Below are 23,284 nucleotides of genomic sequence, written 5' to 3' on the forward strand. Positions count from 1 at the left end.
AAAAGAGGTTCCACCGAGATTTGAACTCGGATCGCAGGATTCAAAGTCCTGAGTGCTAACCGTTACACCATGGAACCGTTCGCCCCTGTGCTTTCTAACATACGGTTTTAAACCGCATGAAGCCTTACAACAGTTTCGTAAAAGCTCTTACGAATGACAGTGAATCATACATTTAATTTGTATAGGTGGATGGCCACGATAGCCGCGATAAAAAAGTTTTAAATGAACGCTCTTGTATATTCTGTAACCATTACAATACTACTACATCGAGGCATCTCCATTGACGCCAATCAATAGGCTAAATGCTGAATCTAAGTGCAGAAAAAACGGCTCGTATTCGATTAATAGTTTATTTTGGCGTTATGTTGAACTGTTTAACGCATATCTGTTTAGATTTTATTTATATTTAAATATGGAGTTAATCGAAACATGGATAAGAGAATCAAATGAGCCGTGACACCGTCATTCGATCCTGTATGACGACAAAATCACATGGTATGAGGCGATGACACCACTCTCACCCAATAGTTTAGAATCTGTATAATGTGTCTAGTTTAAGAAACCGTTTGTGTGAAGACTTTCATTGATCAAATCAAATCTCTCATCATGTTTTACAGATTTTACACCTACAAGATATTGTCCCGATTACTGTTCTGCAGAATGGCGAGCCACATTGTACATATTTCGTCGTCCGCTACCAAGCTGGGTTCGTCCGCTACCAAGGTCCGCTACCAAGCGGGGGACTGAGAATCAATGCGATGAAGACGAAGTACCTGCTTGCTGGAGGCTCGGATCGTGATAGGGCCCAACTGGGAAGTAGCGCAGTAATTGACTTTGACATCTTCGAAGTGGTAGAAGTGTTCTGCTGTCTTGGAACGTTCGTTACATAGGATAAGGATATCAGCATCGAAATCCGTAGAGTCATAGTGCAGCGTAGTTGTGTATACTATGGGCTTAACTATCAACTGAGGTCCAGAAGCCTTCGAGACCGCACGAAATGAGAGATATATCGCACATTGATTTGCCCGCATCTTTCAGACCATCGTTGGTCTGTGTATTCGAGCATGGAGTATGGAGGCGAAGGATTAACCACGAGCTTGCTGAGCTGTACCACAAATCGGACATCCTTGAAGGTAACGAATGCTAGACTAGTGCCTCTTAAAGAAGTTCCTCAGCTCAGCAGGAGTCGAACAGAAGAAGTATAGCGAGTTCGTTGGCTGGTTGAGGTGAAGCAAAGCCTATCGGTGATTGGGTACTTACATCGATAGAAAGCTAAAGCTGGGGACTGTGAATTCTGATGAATTATTGTTTACCAGAACACGCTCGCAATACTTTTTCTGCTGGCTGAATTAATATCCGTCGCTGGTTTTCCAATAAATTTTTCTGCTGCCTACTGTTCGTACTGGTGCATCCTCGTATCGCGAAATGACCAGTAGGCATTTGGGCAGCCCTCGGCGTCAACGGTTCCATGGTGTAACGGTTAGCACTCAGGACTTTGAATCCTGCGATCCGAGTTCAAATCTCGGTGGAACCTCTTTTTTCGCACTTTCGACTCAAAGCTACTACCTAAATCGAAGTTCACTACCCGCACAATGTGATTTGAGCTTTCTAAAAGTTTGCTGTAAAATAGCAACAACAAACAACAAAAAGAAGGCTTCACGCGAGGGGGCACCCGGGTTTGAACCGGGGACCTCTCGATCTGCAGTCGAATGCTCTACCACTGAGCTATACCCCCACTTGAGAGAGGGAGTGTTAGATGCCTATAAAACACGCAAACGCCTACATGTGCCAGAGCGGTACGACCAAGCTTTCAGGTGCGACAGCAAGTCGGGCAATTAGCAGCATTAATATGTCAGAAAACAAGTATAGGGCACTACTCTACCTTTTTCAATTATTGGCATTGTTCTGTCTATGCAAAACACTAATAGAACCATGATAAATTACTATGAATGTTTAAACTCCAGTTCGTTTCCATGTGCTCCGTGGCTCACAGCACTATATGTGCACCGGGGAAAAAGTAGGAGGAGCTTACGCTGTTGCATTGGAAAATGAAATAAAGCATAATCGCAGTATGGATGAAACGAAATTTGCAGGATAGATGAAAAATAGACCATTTATTTTTGGCCATTATTTCATTTTAAGCTGATATGCTTCTTCCTAGATTGACCATGTTTTTAAATATTAGTCTGAAGGATTGATGGATCCATCGGGAGTCCCTTGAATGGTTCGTTTGAAACGAAAGTGCATTCTAAACGCATTCCTAGTTGGAGTAAATTGGAGTAAATTCACTTTTATCCGTCTTGCTGCATGTGTGTAACGCCCAGGCAGGGGCTTCAAATACAGAATATGCACAACTTAATAGTAAAATACCGTTATATATACCTTCCCCTTAGTCAAATGGAAAACTTTACAGTGCGCAGAATCAAGTTTTCTGGACTCTTTTCTACTTACTCCAGTTACCAACCTCTTCTGGACTCTGTGACATCGTACATAAGGTGCATTTTCACGTTTGGTGTGGGTTTAATGTGAAAATGAAACATTACGGTTTTCAGCGTGCCTCGTTTTTGTGCCATTAGCCGTAATGTTGCAGAAGAACGGTGTGGGGAGAACCTTAGTGTATGGGTGTGAGCGCTGGAAGCTGGTGTGGAAAGTGGAGAAAGGAATGAATGGTGCTTATTGGATGGTTATGGGGCAGTTTTTTCTTCTTCTGCTCGCTTTTATTATGGTTACCGCTCACAACATTCAATCACGGTGCGAGCTTTTCATCACCGAAGCAACGTAGAGCGGGTGAGGGAGGACATTGGAGATGAAGGCCAACGGTTCGGAAGTTAGTAAATGAAAACATATCCTGAACAACACCCGAAGGAGGAGGGGGTGGACTGTAGTGGAATGGATTTGCCAGGAACTGATGAGGAGCTGTAGAAAAGTGCCCCTTTGATAAACAGGTGATTTACAGCCTTCAGGGAGAATGTCACACGGCTTAATTGATTGTGGCGAAACATGCAGATGAAGTAGTTTGTTTCACGTTACAGGAAAACTACATTATATTCGTATAAATTATGTAGAAGTGCTATTTTATAGATATTTAATAGCGTTAAAAAGTTTTAAATTGACATTCAAACAATCCGTCACACAGGAACAGTATTTATTGTGGAATTTGCCAAGTGTGTGTGGAAGCAGAATGCCATCAAGCTACGAAGTCGGGGGCTTATATTTCATCAGCAACATACAATAAATTTCTGAACTGCTAATTGGTACATAATTATGGCGTGCATTATGCGTGCTCAGTGCGGTCTCCATGGTGCACCGCATGGGGTACGGCATTTAAATGATGAAATATTTCAGAGTTGCATTTGCTGGTGCTGTGCTTTCATTACCCAACTACAACTCACTTTTGACGACCAGAACAACGAGAATATTTGATACAACCCCCTCTGCTCGACACTTCAACCAGGCCTACATTCATGTGATTGCTTAGTGCCTCCAGTTATGAGTCAACGCTTTAATTAACCAGCAGTTCGATTTGGAAAAAAAAACATATAACAATATTTTTCTTTCTACACAACTACACAAAACACTTTCTCATTTACCTAGCTTTTCTAAGCCAAATACTGTTCAAACTAGTGATGGGTAAAGTTTACAAACATTCGGAATTGAATCCGATCCGACTTCACAAATTTCGGAACAGATCTCGGACGGCTAGGTCCCCAGCATTATCTGGATCCGTTTGGAATCGTCCGGAGTCGGAGTCATCCGGAGTAATTCGAAGTCATCCGCAGTCGTCTCGAGTGATCCGAAGTCATCCGCAGTCGTCCGGAGTTGTTCTGAGTCGGATTCATCCGGAGTCGGCCAGAGTCGTCTGAAGTCGTCTGGAGTCGGCCAGAGTCAAGAAATGACTGGTGTAATGTTCTTATGGTCAGGCATTACATCTTCGACTCGGACTCCTACAGACTCTCAGAAAGAAAGGCCTGTTTGAGATGTACACGTACAAAGCAAAACAGGAAATCAAACCAACGAAATTAAATGCTTCTGGCAGACTCCGGATGACTCCCACTCCTAATGACTTCGAATCATTCTGGCTCAGGACGACTTCGGATCACTCCATTCGACTACGAATGACTCCGGATGAGTTCGGATTACTCCAGATGACTTTGGATGTCTTCGACTGAGTCCGGATGACTCCGACTCAGGATAACTCTGAAAGACTCCGACTCCGGGTGAAAATGAGGTGTTTTATAAGTCAACTCATTATTTATTATCTTTAAAGTATTTGATAAGAGTATTGGGTTTCGAAGACACTAATAGACAGTTGCTGATAACTGGTTCAAATTCATTTAAAAATCACACCAAAAACGTTGATAATCAATCAACTTTTAATAAACGGTTTTTGTTCTTAACCACCACACGTGCCAAAAGTGCATCCAAAACCTGCCCATAAGCGGGCTTTTCATCAGCTCATTAAAAATCATCGCCCTTCATTAGCGTTACCAGCAGCAACAACACGGGTGAAGTCAGCCCATTTTCCTTCCCACACACACTCACCGTCACCAAGGCACGCGCGATTTTCGCAGCAAGCTGTGCGCGTGTAAAATGTTTTAAACCACCACACCAGTGTCCTCCTGCCCGGCGTGCGCCCACCATTATTTCGCGGTGGTTAATTATAATGATATGTAATTAATTCCGTTACACAATATTTAGCCCCATTTCTCTGCCATTATTTTTGGAGGGACGGGGTGCGAAAAATACCACAACCACAGGAGAGGATGGTAATCGGGATGACAGTAATCTATGGGCAAACTGTGCCAATAAACCCACCCATCCAATACTCCCTGTGCGCACTGGTGCACTCACACTGCTCTATTTGCACCATAAATGCAGCATCACTGTGGTTATAGTAACCGGGAAAGGGTGGGGGGGGGGGGGGAGACCAAACATTCCATCAGCGTTGCAGTAAGTAGGCCGTGCTCCATCATCCCCCGTTGCACAAATGGGTAAACTTTGCACCGCGCACACCAACAAACAGAACGGAGCGACCAGGACGACCCCGCTAATTGGGCAACAGTGGGCAACGTTGTAAGAGCCACCAGAGATCGTTATTTTGTTGCAGGTGTGCCAGGAAGGGCAGCAGAGCCTCCCCCGAACTCCAAACTCCAAGCAACAACAGTTCGGCATCCATAGCTAGCTAATGCGTTTGCCTACTTGCCGCCATTTTGTCGCCAAGTCGGTCTACTATGTACACTCACAACGGAGCTGTCGTCAACGGGCATCATCGATAGCTTTGGTAGGAACGAAGCAGCGAGGAGAGAGATGACGCCGCCGTAAATGGGAATGATAAAACATAATTTTGCCACAATTTAGCAGACAATTTGTTCGTCAAGCGATCAAGGGAGGGAAAACCGAGAGGGGAATTGTGTTCGGAGCAAGAGGAGAGATTTGAGTGAGGTTCATTAGCGAAAGCATGTAAAATGGAAGGGAAGGTTCTTTCTCGCCCATCAAAGCAGCCAAGGTTCCTCCTATTCAGAGCTAGCTGTGAGAACGAGAGAAAAAGAGATTGAGAGAGTGAGAGAGCGCATTTAAGGATCGTCAATCACAGCTTCTGGGGAAGGGGATGATGATTCGCTTCCCTCCGCCCGGTTGCGCTGTATATAATGGGTTCTTCCGGTACATGCCCGTGTGCGAGGAGGGACTGCCAGGACAAACGACGACTCCTCATTCAACCGTCAGTCGTCGGTGTACAACGGTAGCAAAAGGATGCAAAGCGCGCAAAGCACAGCAATCCAGCACGGGGTGACGGATTGACAAGTTTGTTCGTTCAGTGTTTGGGTTCGTAAGTGGTGAAGACAGTGCTGAAGCGTGAAGTTGTGAGCATCAATTTTCCGAATTTCCACTCACTTCAAATGTGCACAACCGACCACCGTGGCATGGCATCGTCCGTCCAGGCACATCTGGCACGTGCGGGTGGCTACGGCACGAAGGATCAACTGCCGGCGGCAATCGGTGCGCGCTGCAAATCGCCCTCCGCTACGGCCATTGCCGTCAAGACACCGTTCTCGATCGAGGACATACTGTTCCAGAACGATGGTGCCGGTGGTGGTGGTGGTGTTGCTAGTGTAGGACATCCGAACAGTCCATCCCGAGAGCGTTTGGCAGGAGGCTCAGTGCGAACGGTTCCATCATCACCCGGTGCTGGTGATCAACGGTCCCTCGAATCGGACGGTGACGAATCGGAACTGGACGATACTTTGGCCGAGGTGGTGCTGCCCAGTGGTGCTACGAGCGGTCACGAGCGTAGCAAGAGCTCTAGTGAGTTTAGTGAAGTGGGGGACAGTGCGCAGCGTGGTGGAAATCAAAGTCAGAGTGGTGGAAATAGTATCAAAGCAAGCGGTGACGTTGTTGGTGGCGCAGTGCGTGGAAAAACAGGCGGACCGGATGGGAATGGATTGGTTCGGAACGGTGAGGAGCAGCAGTATCGCAAGGCGACGGTGTTACGTTCGGAAAGGTGAGGTGATAGAGTAAGAATGACAAAATAAGAAAATGATAACATTTGAAAACTTGTTCCTGTTGGGAGTTGTGTTGTAAAACGTTGATAAAGAGAAGAAAAGGCATTTTTATGACACAACAAGTCAAAAGTCAATACTAATGTTTTGTCATCTCCCAACAACTAATTTAGTTTAATTAAGTGAGAAAAAACAATCCAAGTTTGAAGGTAAACTGTGCTAGTCATTAAACAAATATGAAAAAAATATAGACAAAGTTATAAAAACAGTACTGTAGGAAAATACAACGAGAGCAAAACAATAAGGAATTTCATTCTAAAGTGCACAACACAGCTTCAATAATTGATCTGGAATCTTCGGCTAGATAAGTTCAATTGGAGAATTGAGTTTTGAACAATGAAACACATTTAATATAATTTTGATTTCTCCTAACCAACAACGTATAAACAAACATCCTAAACAAATTAAATATTAGTAAACAATTATAGAATTTTTATTCACAAAATTCAAGAGTAGATAGATAGACAAAACAGAGATTTTATTTATTCTAAAGTAGACGAAAGAAGTGATAACAGTACAAACATGATGTTACAACATACTGAACATGTTTTTGGAAAATTTAAAAACAAGAACTGGTATGAAACATTTTAAATGTAATACAGTTCACGCTCGGCCATCCGCTCTTGATCGAGTGCGCATTATGGAATGGCGTTCTGATGTCTTGTTTATTTTCAACTTATTGTTTTTGTCTCAGTTCATGAGTTAACTATTACTTTACATACATTTTCATGTTACAAAAAAGCTTGTTATTTTAAAAATATAAAGATATTTATCTTTTTCCTCATATTGCACTACTTTTGACCGAAAGCTGTTTCATCATCTTTAGCATCAAGTTTCAAGCAATTAGCTCGTCTAGCCATATTAATCTACAAAATTAAACAAAGTTGATAGTTTACTTTGACCGGTCTCGTGGTACAGTCGTAAACTCGAACAACCTAACAACATAATGCCCGTGATGGGTTCAAGCCTGGAATGGACCGCGCCTCCTCAATCGTGTAATGGACTGATTAATTCTGCTAGGAAAAAAAACGAAATCAGAATTGAATAAAATAATTGACAACCACCACAGAATGAATCAAAAAGAATGTAATAAATTACCAGCATATTATAAAGTTTTATTGAGTTATAGTTAAGCTTTCATTTAATTATTTCAGTAATCATATCATATGTATCATATTTTTGTTTGGGAATGTTAGTATTTGACATCTTTGTATAACTTTAACTTTCATAAGCCACTAATGGGCAGCTAGATGGTATTGCTTGATTTTGAAATGAATGATTATTTACAACAAAAAAGAAATACAACAACAAAAGTCATATGTATGAATTTAATTTCCCTTTAAATTCTCCTCCAGCTAATGTGTAACCCTTCTTTGCCTTTCCACAGATTTGCCAGCAAGCTAAACTTGGACCCAAGCACCCCACAGCAGTCATCGCCTGGGACCGTACCTCCACCCAGAATCCAGCAACCACCACCACCGCCACCTGCCGCACCGCCAGCCCCTCCAGTGAGCAGTTCCGGCGGTCCCGTTCAGTTCACCAGCGGACCGTCGGCCGGCGTCATGTACACCACCAACCCGTACAGCGACCCGGGCTATCTGCAGATGGCACTCGGCGCCTATCTTGCCCCATCGGCCACTGGCTACAAAACGGTCGATCCGTACTTTCTTTCGCAAGGTATGTGCGAGGGAGTGATTTGTTTTTCCCGATAATTAAATTTCCTCGTCAACCTTGAAAAAGTTCCTCCCCGTAACATATGTTTGGACATGATGATGATGGAGACACTGCTCTCTAACGGTGCACTGTTGTTTGTTGGGGGGTTTGTTTTTGGGAACAGGAATATTTGCCAGCTCACCACTCTTTCCCGGTGCCGGCTGTCCCGACATTGCCCTCGGACTGGGAATGGGCATGAGTGCGCTGCGTCACTGCCGACGCCGGAAAGCTCGCACCGTGTTCAGCGATCCGCAGCTTACGGGGCTGGAGAAGCGTTTCGAAGCACAACGGTAAGGAGGCCGGAGGACGTAATGAAATAAACGGACAAACTTTGTCCATGTGGTTGGTGATTTGAAACATATTTCATATTAATTTTTGCTGTGTGTTTTGTTCTCTTTTACCGTAATGATAGCTACTTATCGACACCCGAACGTGTCGAACTGGCCTCGGCACTGGGGCTAAGCGAGACGCAGGTGAAAACCTGGTTCCAGAACCGTCGCATGAAGCACAAGAAGCAGCTACGGCGACGTGAGGTCAACGCTGCCGGTAAGTGACAACACCGAGGACACCCATCATCGTCGGAGTGTAACTTCTAATCAAGTTAAATGGGTTGAAAAGTGTGGCAGAGTAATTGTGGGACAATGGTCTGCTTTCGAATGACCCGGCATCGAAAGTTCATGAAAAACAGCTTGCAGCAATTTCTCTTTTTTTTTTGGAAAAACATGAGAACTTTCTTTGTCTAATAAAAGTAGGCATAGACATCTTTGGTAGGAGGGTTGCCGCATGGTAACGCACTTTGCTCAAGAAGAAGAAGTAGGATACTCAGCCTACTGCGTGCAGCAGAGAAGAAGGGTACATGGCAATCTAACTCAATTACCGGCAAGAAACCCGTCTTGGCAGATGTCGTCTCCTTCTCCAAAAGTCGAAGAAGGCGACAACAGAGCGGCCATATTGAGACTTGGTCAGGAATGCTTTTCATGATGGCGACTGTTGGCTATTGGTTATTGGCTAAGGGTTCGATTTTCTTAAAGGTTCGTGTGTGTTTTTGTGTGCGTGTGATGTTATTTTTCCTAGCAGAAGAGGGGTTTGAAAACCGTTTTAAGAAGTTTTGAGTGTCTAGAAACGCAAAGACGTTGCAGACGTCCATCTTGTCCAAATTAAGGATCGCCAGTAGGAATAGGGACGCCATGTCTCTCTCTCTCTCTTCGTTCTTCCCTTATATCTTCATTTTTAGTCGTGGAGTGGATAGAATTCCGTTGTTGATGAAAATTCCTTCAGCAAGACAGAGCCGTTTAGTTTGTGGAAAACTGGATGGACGGTTCTTCTGCTCTCCCCCAAAGTCACAATGGAGCGTTTGTGGAGGATATGAGCAGGGCGTAGACTGGAGGGTACTTGAATTTGACTCGAGTTCAAGTCACGAACAATGGGTTCCCCACCATTTTCCACCACGACGGTGTGGCTCTTTCATGTTGAGAGCTATTGTGCGCGTGTGTGTGGAAGGGGATGAATGGTGTGTTATTTCGAAGCTGCGCTGAATACAACAATGCGCTGGTATGCAATATAGTGGTCACGCTAGAATAAGGAGAAGTGTATGAGCGCTGTATAGTGCGCGGATCGAAAGGAAATTCCTGACATGCTCGTTGTGCTCAGAATTGGAAGCTTCACAGTGAAGTCGACTTCTTGGAGGGTAGTCGCTTTTGTAGAAGCTTTGATTGAGGGCACCGTAAAGGTGAAGATTATGTTTAGAGGTTTTATGGGGGTTTTCTCTCGAAACAATCTCTAAAATATTACGTTTTATGAACCAAACAATTTGCAGATTAATTTTCCCAGTATATAGACATAGTTTTCTATCAAGTTAAACTGTTTTTCGTGTCAATTTCCTATAAAAACAGCATTGTTCAACATTTGCGAGATGTTTTTCAACAGCTGTCATACACATATGACAACTGTGTTGTTGCAAATCATCTCTCAAGTGTTGGATTAGTGCTTTTATTATTGGAATAATAGTATAAATATTTTTTTATACTAATTTTCTAATGGAACCATGCAAAAGACCATTGCAAATGAGGGTTCGATTACAGGGTTTTCCAAGTCCGTTTCGAATGTAAACATTGTTATTCACCGCATCCAAGATGTTTTTCAACGGCTGTCAAATAGTTTATTTGTTTCAAAATGAAATTTCAGTTTCAACATATGATTTTCAACACATCACAAAGAACTGTCAAACTCAATCCAGCTTGAGACGTGTTGAAAGTCATGCTGTAGAAATTAAAAATTATGATGATGGCAATGAAACATCTGATTCAAGTGGATTAACTTCATGCATGCGGTGAATAACAACATTCGAAACTGACTTGGGAAAACCCTTTAAAATCAAGATTTCTGCTTACAGGGTTTTGCAAGTCAAATTCGAAAGTGCACATGATTATTCACCGCCTCCAAGGTGTTTTTCAACAGCTATCAAATGACGTATTTACTTCATAATGGAATTTCAGTTCTTAAACATGATTTTCAACACATAACAAAAAAACTGTTAAACTCGATCTAACTCGAAACGTGTTGAAAATCATGCTGAGGAAATCAAAAATTACTATTACATTCGAACTTGAAAAACCCAGTATTTTGTAATTCATGGAAATTCCTGAACCTTTCCAAAATTGAACTACACATTTTCTTCACAAAGTGTGTGAGTAAAAAAGTGTCAATTGTTATGTCAACTCCATCAGAATAACTAAATATTTTTACTTACGGATTCTTTACTTTCCGTCAGTAGATTTTCGCCACGTTTGAAATTGAAGTTAGAAGTTTGTGAAATTCATAATGACGAAATTAAATGTTTTTGTAACTATGGAAATACACCGTACGCCTTGTCCGTTACCTCTATACGTGGCTTCAGACGACAAACAAGATGATTTTGCTGTGCAGATTGCATATTTTTTGGCGCTAACTGACTTAATCGATTTCTGGCGCTAACTTGATTGATTGTATAATTAGTTCCATAGAGCCACAGGTTCACTTCAATTCACTTGAAAATCATTATCGATTTCAATGAAGTTTGATTGATTCCTCAACGTCGCTAATTTTCATTAACTCCCCACCCCTCTCACACAGATAACAACGGTTCGAGCGGCACTGGAGCGACTGCAGGCGGAAGCAGCACTAACTCATCCACATCATCTTCTTCCTCCTCCTCCCTGTCGTCCACCTCAAGCCGGCTACACGGACCGCCGGCAGCGCCCTCGTCCGGCTCGGCCGGTTCCACCGCGTCGTCTTCCTCGTCCGGATCGTCGGGACCACCACCGGCAGAGCGGAGTAGCTTCACCTCCTACAGCAATGGTAAGGGCACAACCGGTCTATCCCACGGCGGTGCCAAACCACCACCAAGCTCCACGTCTTCCTCGGGCTCCTCGTCCTCGGCGAGTGGTGTGCTAAAGCCGTTACCCAGTGCCAGTAGCGGCTCGATGCACTCCTCCTTTAGCTTAGTGAAACGGTCAGCAGCAGCGGCGGCGGCGGCCGCAGCAGCTGCGGCAGCAGCAGCCGCCCTAGGACCGGGTGGAAATGGTTCGCTTCATCATCCCTTCCATCCCAACCATCATTCACATCCCCATCATCCTCATCATCTTCATCATCAGCAGCAGCAACATCAAGGTGGCCATCATCATCTATTGGCCGCACATCATCTGACACAGCTCGGAGGGCAGCCTCCGTCCGGTGGCAACCACAACCACCACCACCACCGTACGCCACCGTCAAGTGACGATGAGCTCATGAATGACAGTGATTCTGACTGCAGTGATGTGGACATTGTAGGGGACGATCAGGGTTATCTGACGTAAGGACTAAAAAATGATTTAAAAAAAACAGGTGCAAAAGGGGCAAACAAAAACCAATGGACGGTTGTGTGTTTTTAAATGCAATGTGAAATGCGTTTTGTTCAAGAAGGTTCGAATCGGTTCTAGAAAGTGAGTTTAATTTATTTAGAAAAGCCAGATATTCTTTCAATTGGCAATACAAATACAGAAAAAGGGCAAACAATCGTAAAAGAAAGAACAAACTATCGGAAAACGTTTAATTTACAGACACAGCATAGAAGAAATACCAAAGAAACAAAAGGGAAAGTGAACTTTTAAGTGTAAACCCCAATTTCTAGTCGAAAAGTGTGCAAAAACCAAAGAGGAGAAAAACTTCAATAAAATAAATTAAATAAAAATTATTGTTATACAGCTTGTACTTGCTATTTAAACATACAAACAGCTCTTTTCCAGGAAATAACAGGAAATAACTACAAACCCCGGAAGCGGAAGCGCACTTCGTTAGACAACCAATGGAATGGACAATTATTCCAATGCCTTTAATTGCAAATCGCAAATAGCTAAAAAGGCGGCTCAATTACATCAAATCATCTCCGATTAATTTACCATCCTACCTTCGCTTCCTCTTCCGGTGTGCGAGTGAGATGCTCGCACTATAGTAAGGAAAATGCACCTTTTTCCCCTAGAGTTCAGTGTGTTGGGCGGAGCTATGCGGACTGGTTTCCCGTTCGATGTACATAGCAACCCTGCGCCCCGTGGATATATATATGTAATGCACGGTGTATAGTGGAAAATGTCGGAAAATGATTGAAACCGTTGGAAAAAAAGAAGGTTTGCGATGATAATCTCTCTACCTACCCACTGCCCCGCTTCAGACGGGGTTCAACGGGGGCATGCGCAGAGTTTGCAAGGATACGAGAGGGACACGCGCGTTTGTCACGCGCGCTCCTCCAACGGTCATCCTCCGTTGCAATCTTTCCGGGGTTTTCTACTGCTGGGAGGAAAAACGGTTCGCAAAGAGTCTCCAAGACTCAGTAAATGCTTTGGTGAGCGTTTGTGTGTGTGTGTGTGCACGCTCATTAGTTCCAATTATATTTGATGAAGATATGGCATGCTGTACGCTGCTGCAGCCGTTTGTGATAGAACGCTCGTTTTGCTATTTTCTTCTGCCTTCGCCTTCTGCCACAAGCTGAGTGTGTGTACCGTGTGTTAGGTATTGCCATGTGACGGCGCCAACGGACGAGATGCCGGGGGGTAATTCATTTAGGACCTTCCACCACAAATCATCTGCTGATTGAGCGCATTATTAAACTTTATGAGCGTAGTACTACGTACCACCGGCTCTCTGGTAGGACGCACGTGTGGATTACTCTGCGGAAGACTCGATTGGAGGATCCCGATTGGACGCCATTTAAAGGGGGGCTCTCGGAGCTTCGCGGGATGAGCAGACGTGCCAGCAAATGTTGGATCGATTTTATTGAACATTATTGGCGTGCGCATGCAAATTTGATGAGAATTTTTATTTGAACGATTAGAAATATCGTAGGCTTTCGAATTTAATTTAAGAAATAATCATCTTCAATTTAACAGCAAAGTTACAACTTGGCAGCTTGGCACAATGTATTAGCGGAGTTTAGAGGTAACAAGGAATTGGGTGTTGAATTTCCATATAAACGTTAAATCTTAATGATTTCATTTGATTCCTCATTAAATCCTAGAGCAACCTCACAAAACAACTGATGATTGGTACCCATACTGGAACACATTTAAACCCATTCTGTTAAGTTATGCAACTAATCCGATACTTACTAAAGTCTTAGATCCCGAACATATATCAGTCTGGAAACCAATCCTGAAATTATCACAGTTCTGATACAGATCCTGAAACCATAAAGGTCTTAGACTTTGCCCTGAACCTGCACCGATCCTGGAACTGATCTCGAAGCTATATCGGTCCTGGAACTAGTCTTGAATCCGTCTCGGTCTTAGAACAAATCCTGAATCCATAACCATATCGGTTCTCAAAATGATACTGTACTCAGCGCTCAGAGGCTGGGAGTTCATCCTGAGTTTATTCCGACATTAGATCTCATCCCTACGTTTCTCCAATTCAAGAATATTGTACCTGTGGACCTATCCCAATCAAGGAATTAACCTGTAATGGCTTAGAAGCTGATACAGTACTTGTTCTGATCCAGTACCTGAGTCTACTACTGATATCATTCCCTGCAGCAATGGTTTGAAAAATTTGGCGTAAAAATGTATCCATCAAAGTAACCCGAAAGTAAAGATGTTTCGTTATTTTTATCACAAAAAGCCGGGAAATTAAATAACCGTGAGAACTTGCCTGCAGGATACGATCAAACCGATATTAACCAGAACCGACTTCAGCAAATAAAAAAGCTCCCTCCATCACGTCCACATCAAAACCACCGTTCCCAGCACGTACACCGACGCGCTTGGCCGCGTATAGCGTCAGAAAGTCTTTAAGTAACTAATTAGCAAACCTCCCCTCCTTTCTGCCCACTTTCTTCACGGTTACATTGCCGGGAAAGCACGTTCTACCTTTTGGTTGTTATTTGCAAACATCACCAAAGTGACAACACCGGCCTGGTTGACGGCGCGCTGTCCTGGGAACATCTGGTTGGAGTGGAGTCTCATCCCGGAAGGCTGTATTGGCTCTGGGAAGCAAATATGGGTACGTACCAGCATCATCTCATTACCGCGTTGCTATGCTAACGGTGGAATGGTATGGGACGGAATGCTGAGGAGGCTATGGGAAGGAAGTTTTGGAATGGAATGGCACTGACCTAGTTGGGACGTGCTGGAGGGAAAAGATCTGGAAGAAAGCTAAGAGCAGGATATTAGCGCTGCAAAAGGTCAGATGTGAAGAACGTGACGGCTGCAATTAGAAGATACTCTGCTGCCCGGGTGTCTTGTAAGGGAAGCCTTTTGCAGGACGGATTCTATCACTCAGAGTAAATACTGCTTCAAAGAAGTATATCTGATAACGTTCTATCTTCCGATTTGCCTAATGATTACACAACTAATGCTGTACAATTATGATTCGGACAGCTCTGAAGTGTTGAAAGAGCGATAAAATTACGCAAACAGACACACACACACACACACACACACACACACACACACACACACACACACACACACACACACACACACACTCACACACACACACACACACACACACACACACACACACACACACACACACACATACACACACACACACTCACACTCACACACATGTACACATGCTCTTACCGTTGACATCCTTTGTTCGAAGGTTAAATAGACCCTCATCTTCTGCCGGGCGCTTCTGCATATCGCTCTTCTCGAGTAACTCACAAAGGGACAGGGGCATCGCACGCCAACTCGGTGCCAACTCGGTGTCAAACGGACGCTTTTGTTCTTTGGGCTTCCGCTTCGCCACTTATCGCTTCCAGAATCACATGCAATAATGCGATGTTACCCTACGAAAAATGTGATATTTAAATCAGCGCACACGTTATGAGAATGAGCGTTTTAACCTGTTCCCAATCAGTTGCACACCGTTCTCTGCGCTCCTTTATGGTACAACAGGACAACTGGGTTAAAGGGATGATTGCAGTGCTGTTGTAATATCCGGGAAATGTCAACGCACCAAATGATAATTGTTGCTCTTGGCGCAGGGATACACAGGCACAATGTCAACTACAACAACAACAAAGTTGCATAACACTTATCTCCGTAGCAACGATCTGCCAACGGTTGACTGCGATTGGAATGCGTTCTAAATGCGAGATGTCACAGCATAGGGGGAATCACAGTTGGCAATGGGTTCCCGGGGGCTGAAGCATCACATTTTGCCCTAAATGGCACGTGAGTGTTTGGGCGGGCAAATTTAGTTCGATAACATCACAAACGAACGGACGGTAGGCGTGAGTTTAATTGAGTTTAATTATTGCAATTAAATGTATTGATTGAATTAAAAAGGTTTGTCTAAATATCAGCTTTTAAAGTTATACTTTTTAAAACACTTTTCAATTCATTATTCCAGTTTTTTTGGGTGTATAAAAGGTAAATTTAGCTTTCTGCCTCTTCTTCCCAAATATACAGCCATTAGCTCAAGTGGAACAAAAAAAGACAGACACTAATGCAATGCTATCATCCCTTTCGGAGGGGCGTTTCGAGCTTACCGTGCCCATTACTCCGGACAACGAGAGTGGTGAGGCCCCCATTCTCCGCACCGTAGATTGACAATTTAGATAGCACTTCAACTTCAAACACACCAACAAAACACACGTTCGAGCAAAAGAGAGCTAAAAAAACCCGAAATAAAAATGTCCAACGTGCGTCACCGAAATCATCGCACAAGCGCGAGCTAAAAGTGGCCGCTGCTCGACAAGACAAGATTCGGTGGCGGCGCGGAAAATGCCACCGAATAAAGCGGGAAAATTGATTGGATTTATTGCACCAAAAGGTTCGTGCCACACTTCCACACGCGGGATCGTCTGGATGGATGGGATGGATGGATGAAGCAAGAGGTTTTTCAGCGACCCTTTTTGACTTTTTCCGAGGCGTGAGGCCCAAAAATTACTGGGATCACGTTAATAAAGGACGCGCTCTCACACTCGCACACAAACCACTCGGGTGGAATTAAGAGGGGATTGACTCTTGGGAGCGAAAGATGGGTACCGCCGGAAGCGCCGGGGATGATGCACACGCTGTACATGTAAATATTGTTATTAAATTTCGATACGATCAATGAAGGCGTAATTAAGCGTTTCGTGAACCGGGCAAAAAGGGTTTTTTTTTTGTTGTTGCCTTCATTGCAGACAGGCCATATTGTATTGTATTGCACACATCGCGACTGTGAGAGTGGTTAATGCTTTCGCGCTTTGATGACGATGATGTTGATAACGCACGAGCCACAGTGATTCAGAACTGGAAGGGAAGGAATGGCTTGCGTAGCTTACTCCTGGTCACGACACCAACAATGTTTCAATCAATGTGTCGTAACGGCAACAAACGAATAATGTTTTAACGTTGTCGCTGATGGCTCCATTTTTGCCCGGGGCAGTGCAAGATATTCCTGGAGGTGCACTAACATTTCCGAGAAAAATATTGATATCTTTTGAATATAATGCTTAAATTTTATTTCCAAATCTTTAGTGATTTAGTGAGGAAATTACACAATGTGTGTAATTGATGTACACCCTAGACATTTAAGTTCCTCAATGTAAAGCTGGACCTATTCTATTATTAAAGTTCCAAGTTGCCCCAATGCATGAATATCTGCACTTATTTCAAAAGCAAACAAAAAGTCAGTTATAAAGACATTTTTGTGGTACTTATTCTTGAGTTGACCAATGAAAAATAATGCAATATCACAACACAACACAACATTTTATACGACAGATACTTAAAACTATCTAAGAAATGAGAATACACTTAGAGGTATTGCAGCCACTGTATTCTATACTTTCTTTTTTCCTGACTAAATTACGATGAAAATGTGAAGAGATTTTGCACATCCCATGGCAACGCACCTTCAATCCATTCATCAACTCATCTGTCTGGTTCTGAGTACATAAGCGCAGTCTCTTTTCGGAACTGTTCCAGAAGGAGTCAGAACGGCAGTCACCTAAGTAACCGACAGGATTGCCTTCCACTACTCCCCCCCCTTCCATCAATTCCACGGTCGGGTTATGTTCTTTACGCGGCATTATCCGCCATTTATTGCTTTGGCTTTCCCGCGGTGCTTTACAATATCGCAGCCAGGATCATCGTGTGTTGGTGCCTTGGTGAGGCTGCCAACACCGTTACCTTACATCACCTGAGACACACACACACACACACACACAGACACCTGCTGTGTTGTCACCTTCACCATAGGTTGATAGGGATGTAAAATCAATTCTTCAACCGTGCCAAAAGTCGATAAATGTCAACATTTGGTGGGTAGAGTCGTTCCTTTGGTGGAAATCGGATTACACGTCGTTCTCAAAACGGGGGATGATGGTAAAGGCACAACAATGAGCTGTTTATGAAGGATAGCTGATAGTTATGTGCAAGTTGAAGGGTTGGGTTTTTAATTATATCTTGTGGACATCTGGACATTTTGAAGTGTTCCCTGGGAGCAAAAAAGCAACTATCAACATGTAAAATGAATTATTTAATCATTTGTAATTAATTCTTTCGTGTTTCAAATTGTTGTAATTAATTCGATTGCTTGGTGTGTGTCTGTATTGATTGCTGATTTGTTGTTTTCCCGGTGTTAGATTGTGTTGCAATGAATTCGATTCGAATCGGGGAACGTCGTTTATGTACATCTCAATGTCCCCTTCAATGGGCACAGATTCCACGGCACTTGGCCCTTAGCCGTAGCTGGAGGGCTGTGTGTTGAAATAATCTCATTTATACCGCAACATCTTGCTACACTTTCCCCTCCATTATCAGTTGATTTCGCCGGCTAAACTCTCCATTAAATTTGCACTAACAAGCTCCTGATTGATTCCCTTCCGCATCCTTCCCATGCGTGCGTCTCTCTCGTGAGGGACAAAAGCATTTCCTCCGACCCCGAAGTTTTGATCCTTCCGGTGAGGTGGGATCAATATTTTCTCCTTATGCTCTCTTTCTCTCTCTTCGTCCCCTTTGCAGTAGAAACTGGAGGATGACTTTCAGGGGATAGCAGGGCCGGCAAGCGGCCACAAAATGCTTCAAACCGGCAACAAAGAGCACCAGCACACCGGCGAAAGTCGAGTCGCTATTGAGCTGAACGTTTCCTTCCTGCCCACTTTATACTTCCTTTAGCGTCTTTACTTTCGTTGTTGTTGTTGTAGTTGTCTTTGTAGTAGGCTTCCCTTATCTACTTTTGCGCTTTTTTGTTGTTGTTCTTACAGAAAGGAAAAAAAGATGGCGAAACTACACTTGAGCACAAGATTAAGGAGGACTGCTGCCCGTTCTTGGAGGGTTGTTATTGAATTTGAAAAGCCATTTCGATTCGATCGAGCTTGTAAATGTGTGTCTCTTCCTCTCTCTCTTTTTCTCATGTGAAGACGGTTTTTGTCTTTTCGGAAATGTATCTTTTTGTGTGTCTGTTTCCCTATGTGTGTGTGTGCACCTTTTTTTTAAATACGAAACTTCCGCAAACACATAAACCTCAAGCAAAGGTGTCGCGTTACTATGGGAGGACATCTAAGGAGGCGATGCGACGCTACATTCAAATTAAGCGTTAAATCATTAAAATGTGAATGGTTTAAACATTTCCTTTTTTGTTAGTAACAACGGAATTCAAAAGCATCAAAATATAATATTTATAAATTGAAAAATTATAAATCTTGTAAAAACCAGTCTGTCTTCAGTACTTAATCTACCGTAATGTTTAATTTTTAAGGCGTTTTGCAGAGAAAAGGCAAATAACTAAAATTTTGTTAACCTATTGTTTGAAGAACTAACATAATTTTTTGTTATTTTTACGATCTTTTTGGCTGATTTTTTTAAACTGAAATAATAATTAGGTATTATTTTTCGTTGGGTTTTTTAGCTCTTTGCTCTTAATATTTAGATCAAAATCTTCTAATTCATTGCTGCTCAACTGACTAAAATGTGTCTGGGACGTTTTCAGTTGCAAAAATAAGTAGACAAATATAATTCTCTAGTTGTATTGAGTCCAAGATAGAAATGAATGAGAAAAACATATTCAAATAAATATGATTGTATGCATTTCGTTCCATTATGGCCAGGGCCGTGGGTATGTGTTAAAGAGCGGACAATACGGTCCATTAGACCGCTCTTAATATTCTAAACGTGTTGCATATTGCCATCCGCCCATACTTCTACCACATCCCACCAAAAGGGAGCCGTTTTTTTGCGGAACCTTTTTGCAAACTAAAATATGCATTTGGGTTCAACTTTTGGACGCAAACGACAAACGTTCATCACCGAAAAGCGTGAGAAAAAACGTACAACCCAAAAAAAAAAAAGAATCAACTCCGACCAAAAAACATACGTTTGGAAGTGGAGAAGAAACTAAAACCCCAGGAGACCACCGCCAGCCGGCCAATTGACGGCGCTTTTAGGGGGAAAAGAATGAAATTAAACAAACAGGCAAAATCAGCACACATCTAAACACCAGCACACACTCACACACCCTCCTTTTGCACCGAAAGTGGAGTGGAAGAAATAAAAAAAAGTATGTAAAAAAGGACGCGCCACCAAATCAGCGCACCATAATCCGCATAATTAACCGACAATGGGACGCAGCGCAACGCGACACGCACGCAACGGTGCGCACACAGCCAGCGTGTCTCCGGTTACGCCAGTTACCGGAACCGCCTGCTCCGCAGTGTAGTGGAAAAAAATGGCAACATCTTTAAAAAAATGCTCAGGGAGTCCTGTGCTGCCCGTTTGGCCAGGACGAAACTTGATCCAACCAAAAAGGCAAGAGGCATGTGCCCGCGTAAGACGCAAAGCATAAATCCGCTTTGGGCCTGGCACTTGGTAAAACTGGGAACTGCCACTTCCCAGCATCACAGCATGGTGCGGCCACCGCCCTCCTTCCGAGCCCTTTCAGTTCGATCCGACCACCGATAAACGTCATGTAAACAGACTAATTGATTGAAATTAGGTTCACGTGGCAGGGGCGCGTCCGGTTGCTGGCTGTGGGACCATAACCCCCCCGCGCTTCCACTTCCGTTTTCACTTTGTTTATAAAAGAGGAAACTCATGTGTGTGTGTCTGTATTGATTCACTTCCGCCTGCACGGCTTGATTTCGACACCGATTTTTTGTATTTTTTGTGTTATCTGCGCACGGGGAGTGAGAAGCATCTCGAGAAGCTGACATAGGCACGTGGCGCTACTTAAGCGACTTTGTGGATGTGTGTGAGTACAGGGAAATTGCTACAATCGCGGCTTCCAGGCAGGTTCATTATTTTGGATGGACGGCCAAACGATTAAAGCGGAGCGTAATAAAGCGTAATAACAACCTGTCACACCGTGTCAGACAAATGGTGCGTCAGGGCCAAACAAAACCACGATAATCACTAGAGGAGAGTGATGAAGGGGAAAGAGTTCACCAGTTTGCTATTGCTGGCTCGTGCGGGCGATTAGGATGAGACATTTGATGGAGGTGGATGAGAGAAAAGTCGCATTTAAACTGTATGAGTTAAATTATGTTGCCTTTTCTTCTTCAAACAGATTTCCACAGATGCATTTGAAAGTATTTCTACTTGTTCTACTTGGCTTCTTACGTCCTAGGCGAACATGCCGGCCGGTACAGGCGTTCGACACTTATTCAGTACCACGCATCCGGATAGTCAGTCCTTCCTGCGGGAGGACGGTTCATTCTAGACTTGAACCCACGATGGGCATGCTGTTGTTGTTCTTTGCGAAAATTGAAGCTTTTTTGTGACAATTTGGTAAATATATTAAATTTTGTCTATCTTGTAATACTACATTTTCCTATCTATTTGGTAATTTACGGCTTTTATCGCGAAACCAGGTTGGCTGTGAAATTTAAATTAAAGACGTGCTGGTCAGCCGGACCATGTTCCATCCGACTAGAACAGACAATAATCCAAAGGACACAGCCGGGGGATAACATGTCCATTTTCAGTGTTTTCCTAGTACTTTTTTAAGGATGTCCTAGATCTTTATACAGCGAAACTAACGGGGTTCGTCGCTTGTTGAGCAATCCCCTTTTGAGACTCTGTTTTGCACCTTTCGGACAAATGTCGTTGATTTTAAGTGATGGAAAATTACTTGCTAATACAGTGAACCCTCTCTTATTTGAGAGGCGATGGGACTGTCGAATAAGAGGGGTTTTCAAATTACAGAGGTGAAAAGTGAATGAAAGGTCCATCCAAACAAGAAAGAGACAGAACATTTAGTATGCAGCCTTAACTGTTGCTATAGGAAACTGCGAACAGGATTGCCAATTTGAGCATACATCATTCAATAACCATGGCAACACCATACACAAATAAGAGGGACACAGATTTCAGAGGTTTTCCAAATTAGAGGAACAAAAATGTACTGGAAATCAAGGGACTGTGCAAAATGTTCGAATAAGAGAGGTTTTTCAAATTGGAGAGGTGTCAAATAAGAGAGGGTTCACTGTATATTTGAAGTGTGTCAAACAATGGCCATCGGGAACTTACTTATCCGGCGCTACTGCCGATTTGCGGTCTTGGTTTGCCTCAGGACTGTACGAAACAGCTCACGTTCTTGCGGTCTTTGTCTGCCAGTCCGTTATCACGGTCTTAATGGCGGACGCCTTCACGCCATCTTGCCACCTCAGTTTGGGCCTATCACGCCTTCCCTGTCCTTGTGGATGGCCTAAAAAGACTTTACGGGCTGGGTCGTCCGTTTCTGTACGTACAACATAGCCAGCCTACCGGAGCCTGGCGAGCGTTATACGCTGTACGACAGTGAGGTCGCCGTACATCTCGTATAGCTCGTCATTATAGCGGCCAAGTATCCTTCTGAGCATCTTCCTCTCGAATGCGGATAAGAGGGTTTCGTCAGATTTGGACAGTATCCATGTCTCAGAGGCGTATATTAGTACCGGTACTATATAGGTGCTATATAGTCCCTGCTTCACCCCGTCGCGACAGGATCTTTGACGTGAACTGATTTTCCAGGGTGTAAAATGACCGGCCTCGTGGTACAGTCGTCAACTCGTACAACTTAACAACATGCCCGTCAAGGGTTCAAGTCCTAAATAGACCATGCCGCCATACGGGGTTAGGATAAACTATTATCCTGCTATGAGGAGAGTAATCCATAAGTCACTGAAAGCTTTAACCCTACAAGTGCTTGACCTTACAACGGTTGGTTGAGCCAAAAGAAGAAGAAGAAAAATGACCGGTTGGCAGCCCCCGCCCCACAGTCAATTTAGCATCCTTGCGCGCAAATCAGCTTTTTTCTACCATTCTATTGTCGTTGCTGACCTTTGACCCAATCCAGGTTAATTCTGGGACGACTTCAAAAATGCGTTCACCTATCATCTGTACGTCACGTCTACTACATAGGTTTGGATGATTTATTGGTAGGGCCGCTGATGTAGCCATCGGGAACGTTACTATATACTTTCAAAAGCAGAGCTCTCCCTGCAAAAACGCACTTTTTGGTATAAAAGTTACCGTGTTTGGAGATTACAAGCAATGTTACATCCACCGTAGCGGAATTACTAGAAGTGA

At 43.5% G+C, this 23,284-nt stretch overlaps 1 protein-coding gene and 3 non-coding genes across 4 annotated transcripts; 2 read left to right on the top strand and 2 right to left on the bottom strand.

Annotated features, from left to right (window-relative positions):
- Positions 1-5: 5 nt before the first annotated feature.
- On the bottom strand, positions 6-77 carry Trnaq-uug (transfer RNA glutamine (anticodon UUG)). The gene has a single exon. It is a non-coding gene; the product is annotated as a tRNA-Gln (tRNA).
- Positions 78-1,462: 1,385 nt separating this feature from the next.
- Positions 1,463-1,534, top strand: Trnaq-uug (transfer RNA glutamine (anticodon UUG)). The gene has a single exon. It is a non-coding gene; the product is annotated as a tRNA-Gln (tRNA).
- Positions 1,535-1,663: 129 nt separating this feature from the next.
- On the bottom strand, positions 1,664-1,735 carry Trnac-gca (transfer RNA cysteine (anticodon GCA)). The gene has a single exon. It is a non-coding gene; the product is annotated as a tRNA-Cys (tRNA).
- A 3,191-nt stretch (positions 1,736-4,926) lies between these two features.
- On the top strand, positions 4,927-12,444 carry LOC120959500 (brain-specific homeobox protein). The gene is made up of 5 exons (XM_040382938.2): positions 4,927-6,499; positions 7,945-8,234; positions 8,395-8,560; positions 8,683-8,816; positions 11,382-12,444. The coding sequence occupies exons 1-5, from the start codon at positions 5,898-5,900 to the stop codon at positions 12,104-12,106; spliced, it is 1,917 nt and encodes a 638-aa protein (XP_040238872.2). The 5' UTR covers positions 4,927-5,897; the 3' UTR covers positions 12,107-12,444.
- The last annotated feature ends 10,840 nt before the right edge of the window (positions 12,445-23,284 follow it).

The sequence above is a fragment of the Anopheles coluzzii genome, chromosome 3, assembly GCF_943734685.1.
Source record: "Anopheles coluzzii chromosome 3, AcolN3, whole genome shotgun sequence".
In the NCBI taxonomy this organism is placed as follows: Eukaryota; Metazoa; Arthropoda; class Insecta; order Diptera; family Culicidae; genus Anopheles; species Anopheles coluzzii.